The sequence below is a fragment of the Octopus sinensis genome, unplaced genomic scaffold, assembly GCF_006345805.1.
Source record: "Octopus sinensis unplaced genomic scaffold, ASM634580v1 Contig05139, whole genome shotgun sequence".
Lineage (NCBI taxonomy): Eukaryota > Metazoa > Mollusca > Cephalopoda > Octopoda > Octopodidae > Octopus > Octopus sinensis.
This window is the reverse complement of record NW_021828055.1, coordinates 1-10,383: the sequence shown is the minus strand read 5'-3', so window position 1 is coordinate 10,383 and position 10,383 is coordinate 1. Positions and strand designations below refer to the sequence as shown.

Sequence of the window (10,383 nt, the reverse complement as noted above, 5' to 3'; positions counted from 1 at the left end):
AAAAATATAATTCTTTTTTAGGAAGGGTGGGTCTCAAAGCAGATAAGTCTATAAATAATAGCCTCTAAATATTAGTTTAAAATCCTTGTGGATAGAAAATATTGACGGTGGCTCATGGGACGCAAACCTTCATCTCCTGTTATCATGACAGATGTTCTGCCATTGTACCAAAGCAATCTTTTTAATTATTTAAAACTTCATTGTTTCTAGCATGAATGTAATATGTAACTATTGGGTTGTCCGGAAAGTTCATGCCGATTTTTAAAAGAAAGAAAAAGGTCAATAAATACTTGCCATTACATTTTTAATCAACCAAATATGAACCATTTTGTTGCACAATGCGTCTCCATGTTTCCTTTAACTTGAAAGTACCCTCTTCCCAGAACTGAGGTGGTTTCATAGCAAAGAATTCATCAAGGTATCTTTTTACGTCATCCAAGGAACTGAAATTTTTACCATTAAGACTATTCTGCAGAGACCTGAATAAGTGGAAATCCAAAGGAGCAATATCTGGTGAATATGGAGGGTGGGGTAACACATCCCAGCCGAGCTGCAGCAATTTTCGTCTGGTTCTCAAAGCATCAAGTGCCGAAAATGAACTTTCTTATCTTCCATTTTAAAGGGTTACAGAATTAACACAGGTTATAGGAACATAAACCTTCTTCCACGAAAAGATAGCTTAAACTGTGCTCTAAATGGAGATGTAGTCAAATCCTATTTTATGGACTCAACCATGTTCTAAAATAAGTCGAAAGGTAAGCTACTACAAATCAGCACAAACTTTCCAGACAACCCAATATAATATTCTCTGTATGCACCATATTCCCTTTAATATTTCTTATTCATAATAATATGTGTTTATCTTAAATGGAATGCAAAACAGTTCTCACCATTGTTCATAACATTTTTTTCTTTTCGTCTCTTTTTCTCAAAGGAATGCAAGACTGCCCTCACTATGTCCGAGCAGAGCTGCTTGGGGACAAACTCGCACGTAACCTTCCAGATTTCAAAATTCACAAGATTGTGAAAACAACTGCAGAATGGCCGGTTAGTTATATTTCTTTTTATAAATATCATCATCATCGTTTAAACGTCCGCTTTCCATGCTAGCATGGGTTGGATGATTTTGACTGAGGGCTGGCGAACCAGATGGCTGCACCAGGCTCCAATCTTGATCTGGCAGAGTTTCTACAGCTGGATGCCCTTCCTAACGCCAACCACTCCGAGAGTGTAGTGTGTGCTTCCCTTTTTGTTTTATATATGTATGCATGCATATGTGTGTGTGGGGGGGCATACAGATAACTATATATATATATATATTTATTACCCACAGGGGTCTAAACATAGAGGGGACCAACATGACCAGACAAAGGAATTATGTTGATTACATCAACCCTAGTACATAACGGGTATTTATTCAGTCAACCCCCCAAAAGGATGAAAGGCAAAGTCGATCTCGGTGGAATTTGAACTCAGAACATAAAGACAGACAAAATACCGCTATGCATTTTGTCTGGCGTGCTAATGATTCTGCCAGCTCACCTTACAATATGTGTGTGTGTGTGTAGTAGAGGTGCATGGCTTAGTGGTTAGGGTGTTGGAGTTCTGATCATGAGTTCATGGCTTTCATTCATGGATCGGACAATGCATTGTATTCTTTGAGACAAATCACTTTATTTCACGTTGCCCCAGTCCACTCAGCTGGCAAAAATGAGTAATCCAGTAAGGAATATATCATCATCATCATCATCGTCATCATCATCATCATCGTTTAACGTCTGTTTTCCATGCTGGCATGGGTTGGATGGCTTGACTGATGTCTGGGAAGCCATTGGCTGCATCAGGCTCCGATCTGATTTTGCAATGTTTCTACAGCTGATGTCCTTCCTAATGCCAATCACTCTGAGAGTGAGTGGATATTTTTTACATGCCACCAGCATGTCAGGAGCCAGTCAGGTGGACCTGGCATCGACCATGTTGGATGGTGCTTTTTACATGCCACCAGCATGGGAGCCAACCAGAGAGCTCTGGCATTGACCACTTTGGATGTTGCAGACCACACAAACTGGAAAACTGGTTCTGTGCTCCTTACTGAGTTTTGTGGACTAACCATATTAATATATCACCGTGATCACCGTGACTGACCAGGCTATCAGATTTTGCTACACATCGCTGGTCACAATGCGCTTCGCATGGTTTTAGCCTTCAAGTGACGCCACCCCACTGGCTAAGCAAGCAGGCCAATATTAATATATATATATATATATATATATATATATATACACACACACACACACAAACACACACATATTAATATATATATAGATATATAGATATATATATATATACACACACACACAAACAAACACATATTTATATATATATATATATATATATATATATATATCATCATCATCATCATTATCATCTGTGAATGCACATGGTTCAGTGGTTAGAGCGTTGATCTTACGATTGTGAGGTTGTGAGTTTGAATCCTGGACCGGGCTGCATGTTGTGTTCTTGAGCAAGACACTTTATTTCATGTTGCTCCAGTTCACTCAACTGTAGAAATGATTTACAATGTCACTGATGCCAAGCTGTATCGGCCTTTGCCTTTCCTTTGGATAACACTGGTGGCATGCAGAGGGGAGGCCGGTATGCATGAGCGACTGCTGGTTTTCCATAAACAACCTTGCGCAGACTTGTACCTCAGAGGGTAACTTTCTAGGTGCAATCCCATGGTCAGTCATGACCGAAGGGGGTCTCAGCATATCATCATCATCATCATTTAACATCCATTATCCATGCTGGTATGGGCTGGATGGCTTAACCTGGGCTAGTAAGATGGAAGGCTACACCAAACTCCAATCTGTTTTGGCATGGTTTCTATGGCTGGATGCCCTTCCTAATGCCAACCACTCTAAGAGTGTAATGGGTGCTTTATACGTTCTACTGACACTGGTGCAGTTTGTGTGACACCAGTATCTACCATGCCTGTGGTTTTACTTGGCTTGGTGGGTCTTCTTCTCAAGCTTGGCATAATGACAAAAGCCCAACACCCAAGGCACAGCATAATGCCAAATGGTCTCAGTCCTTGCCTCTGTATGAGTATACGTGTGTTGTGGTGTGTGTGTGTGTGCGTGTGCATGTCTTTGAGTCTATGTTTGCCCCCACCATCACCCGACAGCCAGTGTTGGTGTCTATGTCCCCATATCTTAGCAGTTCAGCAAAAGGAGACCAATGAAATAAGTACCTGGCTTAAAATGAAAATAATAAAGACTAGGATCGATTCATTCAACTAAAATTCTTCAAAGCGCTGCCCCAGCATGGCCGCAGTCTGATGACTGAAACAAGTAAAAGATTCAAAAGGGAAAAGATATATATATGACAGTTGCTGCGTCTCTACACTTGATGATGGTGTGCAGCTCAGTGCAATCTTAGGTGCACTGTTTCCTTTAAGCTGTGCACTTGCTCGTGTGCATGCATATTTTATGCCTAATGTACAAAAGATAATAATTGTGTGTACACAAACATTTTTCCTAGAGGAAATTGAATTTCTGCAATAGTTAATACCTATGCTTTATCAATGTTTCAATTCAATTTTATGTTGGTTTTAATTTTTGCTTAACTTTGTGTGATTCAGGAATGGCTTTGTGAAATATGTGAGGCAAATGGTTGGAAGCATGAACAATCACCAATAATTTGGAGAGAATTGGTTGATCGAGGTGGGAAAGGTGTTTTAATTGGTGGATCGAATGAATTTGAAGAATATGCATACGGCTACTATGGCGTTACTATTGATTTGGACGGCAAAAGTATGAAAATCATTGCTTATGAAAATCAAACCACGAAAATCGAACTTGATGAAGAAGAAAGAGAAAGGATAAGAAACGAAAAATTCATTAAAGTGTGCATAACAAATGCTAGTAGCCCAGTTTGTTTCAGTTTGGTCGACAGTTTACTCTCAGGGAAATATTTGGCAAAGAGAAAATTTCATTGTGTCTTCTGGACTGCGATCCAGCACAGACAGCTGAATTGCAATACATCGCTGAAAATATACAAAACATGGCTTATGGACTTCTGTATTTGAATGTCTTTGTTACATCTGACTGTGAAAAAGCTTTTAAAGGAAGTAGAATTATTATCTTTTTGGATGAGGTAGAAAGGAAAGAAGAGGAAAAAGTACATCGGTGGACGGAAAGAAACGCTGTTCTTTTTGGGTTTTATGGGACAACTCTGTTGAAAGTTGCCAAAAGTGACACGTTGCTATTAGTTGCAGGAAATAATTACATGTGTTTAAATATGAGCATATTAAATGAGATTGTTTCTCACATTTCATCCAGAAATATTTTGGTGTTTCAAAAGTAATTGAAAACCAGGCCAAATCTGTTTTAGCTGAAAAACTGCCAGCAAGCAGCTGCTCCATTGATAACGTTGTTATATTGGGAAGTATCAGCAATGATTATTTGATAGAATTGGACAAGACTTTAGTTAGAGAGTTTGATTGTGCAGTTGTTGGTCCAGCTACATTCTCTCAGCCATTAAATGATATTTTTCATCAACAAAGCTGGCTCAAGAAGGAGTATGTAAATGAAGTCAGTTCAAGAAAACACGTCAATGAAATGAATTTACGGCACCCTACCTACCATCTCATTGGTCATGCCATAACAACAACATTAAATTACTGGTGGAATGGTTTATCATCAAATGCCATATTCTCTGCGACTCTTATATCCGATGGTAAGCTAAATTCTTCCGTATTTAATCTTAATTCATTTCGGTTGCAGTCAGCGTTAAATTCTTTAGAAGCGAAAGTTCCAGTTTAGTTCTTTAGAGAGCATTTTTTTTTAACAGCTAGTCATGAAATTTATGACGACAACGAAATCATCATCATCATCATTATCACCATCACCGCCGCCGCCACCACCCCTATCACCATCATCATCATCACCATCACCATCATCACCATAACCACCATCATCATCATCACATCATCATCGTCATCATCACCATCATCATCATCATCATCACCATCATCATCATCATTACCATCATCATCATCATCATCACCATCATCATCATCATTACCATCATCATCACCATCATCATCATCATCACCATCATCATCATCATCACCATCACCATCATCACCATTACCATCATCACCATCATCACCATCATCATCGTTATCCAGTCACTGCCTGGAATCAAACTCGGAATCTCGGGGTTAGTAGCCTGCACTCTTAACCACTATGCCATATGCCCGTGAGCAACTATGGAGTAAATTTTAGGGTTTCTAAATCTAATATTCTCCTATCCTTCCTTAATACCGGTTCCCATATGCTGCTCATATCTGCACTCGATCTGCTTAGGAGCTTCTTGTGTCCTAGCATTTGTGCTGCTTCTTTTAGTTTCCAGATTTTCCAGTACACTTAATTGAAAATGAGTACCAAAAATACTAGTTTCCATGTGTGTGTCTGTGTGTGTGTGTGTCTATGTGTGTGTGTGTGTGTATGTATTTGCACAAGTGTGTGTGTATTTGTATATGTTCTTTCTTTTGTTCTTTTATTTGTTTCAGTCATTTGACTGTGGCCATGCTGGAGCATCACCTTTAGTGAAACAAATCGACCCCGGGACTTATTCTTTGTAAGTCAAGTCCAGCACTCATTCTATCGGTCTCTTTTGCTGAACTGCTAATTTACGAGGGTGTAGACACACCAACATTGGTTGTTAAGCGATGGTGGAGAGACAAACACAGACACACAAATACACAGACACACACACACACATGCACACACACACACACACACACACACACACAAAAAGTACACACATACATACGACAGACTTCTTTCAGTTTCTGTCTACCAAATCCACTCACAAGGTTTTGATTGGCCTGAGGCTATAGAAGAAGACACTTGCCCACGGTGCCATGCAGTGGGACTGAACCTGGAGTCATGAGGTTGGGAAGCAAGCTTCTTTCCATACAGCACTCCATATATATATATATATATATATATATATATATATATCATCATCATCATCGTTTAATGTCCGCCCTCCATGCTGGCATGGGTTGGACGGTTTGAGTGAGGACTGGTGAGGCAGAGGCTGCACCAGACTCCAAACTGATCTGGCAGATTTTCTACAGCTGGATGCCCTTTCTAATGCCAACCACTCTGAGAGTGTAGTGGGTGCTTTTACGTGCCACTGGCACAAGGGCCAGTCAGGCAGTTCTGGCAACAACTATGCTCAAAAGGTGTTTTTGCATGCTACTTACATGGGAGCCAGTCCAGTGGCACTGGCAACGACCACGCTCAATTGTCGTTTTCCCGTGCCACCGGCACATGTGCCGATAAAGCGCCGCTGGCAACAGTCATGCTCGAATGGTGCTTTTCACATGTTTCCGGCACAGGAGCCAATCCGAGGCCCTGGCAACGATCATGCTCAGATGTACCTTTAACATTCCACTGGCATGAGGGCCAATCAGGCTCTACTATCATTGGCCACGTCAGCGATTTTGCTTTGTTTTGTTTACACTTACCTCAATAGGTTTTCGCAAGCAAAGTTCATTGTCCAATATATATATATATATTTGCAAAAACGAATAGAAATGGCTTTTCTGAAAAATTTTCCACTTCGATAATTAGATGTTTGTGATAAAAATAACCTTTTGTAAACATCTAATTATTGAAGTGGAAAAATGATCAGAAAAGCAATTTCTATTCATTTTTTCAAATATATAATACTGTACCAAGGACTTTCTTGTTCTACTACTACGCACACATAGGCACAGGAGTGGCTGTGTGGTAAGTAGCTTGCCACATGGTTCCAGGTTCATTCCCACTGCGTGGCACCTTGGACAAGTGTGTTCTACTATAGCCTCGGGCCAACCAAAGCCTTGTGAGTGGATTTGGTAGACAGAAACTGAAAGAAATCCATTGTATATATATATGTGTGTATATGTTTGTGTGTCTGTGTTTGTCCCCCCAACATCGCTTGACAACCAATGGTGGTGTGTTTACATCCCAGTAACTTAGTGGTTCTGCAAAAGATACCGATAGAATAAGTACTAGGCTTACAAAGAATAAGTCCTGTGGTTGATTTGCTCGACTAAAAGCGGTGCTCCAGCATGGCCACAGCCAAATGACTGAAACAAGTAAAGAGAAACACACAAATATACAATATACAGCATGGAGCATGGACATTAAATGATGATATATATATATATATATATATATATATCTGTCTGTCTGTCTGTCTATCTATCTATATATCTATCCAGCTATCTATCGATCGATCAGTAGATAGGTAGATAGATAACTTTCTTTATTGGCCACACAGGGCTGAACACAGAGGGGACAAATACAAATGTAGAGCTTTTCTTTTTGAATATGAAAAAGAAAAAGGGAAAAAAACAGAAAAAAAAGTAAAATTCTGATCAAAAGGGTCGGGAAAAAAAAAGGGCAATCAAAAGAGATTGTGTATCACAAAAGAAATTTTTAAAAGGTAAGAAGCAAGATTAGGTTTATCCATGGAAAGAAAAGCCTATGGAAAAGGCCACAGTAACCTCAGGGAGGGAGGGAATAAACACATGAGAGCAAAGTGCTCTCTCTCTTTTTTTGATTTACAAGATTATGCTCAAAGTGGTTTTGTCACTTGCACGCACCATCTTTGCTACATTCACCCACCTTTTTTCGAAACTTTCACGAGACAAAACCTGCCTCTCCATTCTCATCTTCCTTTTCAAGTGGTACTTGAAAAAGTTGATGAGTGATACTCTAGACCTCATAACCTGACTCTAGACTTCCTAACCTGCATTTAAAAGCTCATATCATTATTTGGTTACCACATGATATCCTACAGCATGGTACATTCTAGGGCTGAATGCACATGTGGAATTCTGCTCTACATTAGATTGACACAAGGATAATATAACATGGGGTTGGAGGATAATAAGCTTTAACTGTAGATCACAACATTTATTTCTTCCTTGCATGAAAGCTTTAAGTTGCTTTGTTTATATTCCAACCACTGACATAGCATTCTTGATGAAAACAAAGCTGTTTAGAAATACTTTCTTTTCTATTACCAGGTTGGTATGGTGTTCCAGAAGGCATCGCTTTTTCATTCCCAGTAGCATTTTATCTACCATTAGCATATTCTGTCATTGAAAATCTGAGTATATCTGAAAAATGCAGAGAAGATATGGATTTAATAATCGAAGTAAGTATCTTGGATTTTTTTTTCTCTATTTTGGTTTTTAATCTCTAAACATTTAAATCCTTTTGTTACCAACCCGGCTGAAACCGGCTCTGGCTCTGACTACAAATGTCTTGTTTTCATAAGTTTTAAATTAAAATCTTCCACCAAACCTTAGTCACAATTTATGTTCCTAACACTAGCTTAATGATAACTAAGTTATTTTACTCAATTCTTTGTTATATTTAAAGTAATTGAAAGAAACAAAAATCATCTTAAAATAAATGCAGTAACGAAAGGGTTGAATCCTTTTGCAACCATATCAATTATGAAATTCGCTATCCATGATAGATTTAGGAAAACAATCTATCTCTAGGTTATTAAGATGGTGTTTGGAATATACCAAAAATGTTCTTTGATAAAATTATGCCAAAAAGGTTATACACTTGCCCAAGATGCCACGCAGTGGGACTGAACCTGGAACCATGTATAAACAGTTTGAAATGCCAACCACTTTACAGCGTGTACTGGATGCTGTTGTAAGGGGAGATCACTCTGTAGAGCACAAGACTTGAACTGACCGGGTTACAGTGGAGGATCCCTTTCAGCTGAATGAAGATACAGTTGAGAAGTGGCTTTGAGCTAGATGAGAGTTTGAAGTATGAAAAAGGAACCAGAACTAAAGAGGTTTCTTTGGGTGTGGTCATCAGCATATAGCAGTTCCCACAGGTATTTGCTCTTAAATTCTTCCATTGTTGCCTGGATAATTGTGATGAATAGAAAAGGCAACTGTGAACCAAATCCTGATGAACTCCTGTCTGTACTCTAAACTCATCATTGTACTCATAGCTAAACTCTCACCTTACTAACAGCATCTCTGTACATGTCTTTTATGGTTCTCACAAGCCATTCTTCCACTAACTAGCTCTCTCAACAAGTAGCATGCAAAAACACCTTTTGAGCATAGTTGTTGCCAGAACTGCCTGACTGGCCCTTGTGCCAGTGGTACATAAAAGCACCCACTACACTCTCAGAGTGGTTGGCATTAGGAAGGGCATCTAGCTGTAGAAACTCTGCCAGATCAGATTGGAGTCTGGTGCAGCCTCTGCCTCACCAGTCCTCAGTCAAACCGTCCAACCCATGCCAGCATGGAGGGCGGACGTTAAATGATGATGATGATGATGTATATATATATGGAGTGCTGTGTGGAAAGAAGCTTGCTTCCCAATCTCATGATTCCAGGTTCAGTCCCACTGCATGGCACCTTGGGCAAACCACAAGACCACAAAGTGAGAAATCCTGAAGACAGCTTAGTACAACAGCTTACTTTTAGCTTAGTACTTCTCCTGCACACTAGTCTCATTCATAGCACTTTCGTCCCCGGCACAAAATCAAACCACATCTCATCTACTCTCTCTCTTTCTTTCTCCAATTAATTGAGCTATGACTCTTTCCATAGCTTTCTCGACCTAGTCCAGCTGTTTGATGCCTCTGTAGTTACTTCAATCTGTGGCAGACCCTTTACTTTTGTAGCAGTTGTCTTCGATGCTGTTTAACCAGTCATTCGGTATGACATCTTCCTGTATAACCTCATTCACTATACTAATAACTAGGGTTTATCCTGTTCCTCCACACCCACACTCACACACACACACACACACACACACACATCATCCTCAACATCCATATCATGATCATCATTATCATCATCATCATTATCATCATCATTGTCATCATTTAAATGGTGGTGGTAGTGGTGGTGGTGGTGGTGGTAGTGGTGGTGATGATGTGTATGTGTGTGTGTCTATGTATTTATGAAGCAGAAGTCTTCTTTCTTCATGCATCATTTTACATATGAAACCTTCATTTTGGTCACTGGTGTACATTAATTAATATGTTATATTTTTGACAGAACTTGGTAAAAGATAGAGCCTTGTTTGTAGTCAAGGATGGAAAATTGATCTCAAAAGTTGTGTCTGTTGAATCATTACCAGAATCAGAAGATACTGATTACTCAGCGTTTATGAGTTCCAGAACACCGTCCAGTCAAAGAAGTGACGTCTTAAGCTTTCTCTTGGAAGAAATGGGTAAGGCAAAAAAAGAAAAAATATCGAGGCTTACTAGTTTTGCTATCAAATTACACAAAGGTGGTGAGCTGGCAGAGTCGTTACCAAGCTGGGG

General features: G+C 39.5%; 2 protein-coding genes across 2 annotated transcripts; both read left to right on the top strand.

The window, feature by feature from the left end:
• Nucleotides 1-936: 936 nt before the first annotated feature.
• On the top strand, nt 937-4,090 carry LOC118761022 (putative malate dehydrogenase 1B). The gene is made up of 2 exons (XM_036498664.1): nt 937-1,047; nt 3,644-4,090. Exons 1-2 carry the CDS (start codon nt 937-939, stop codon nt 4,088-4,090), a joined length of 558 nt encoding a protein of 185 aa, XP_036354557.1.
• On the top strand, nt 3,977-10,352 carry LOC115227591 (putative malate dehydrogenase 1B; the record flags this gene model as incomplete). Its single annotated transcript, XM_029798374.2, has 3 exons — nt 3,977-4,740; nt 8,096-8,226; nt 10,115-10,352. Coding segments are annotated over exons 1-3 (487 nt in total), but the record flags the coding sequence as incomplete, so codon positions are not given.
• Between the last annotated feature and the right edge of the window lie 31 nt (nt 10,353-10,383).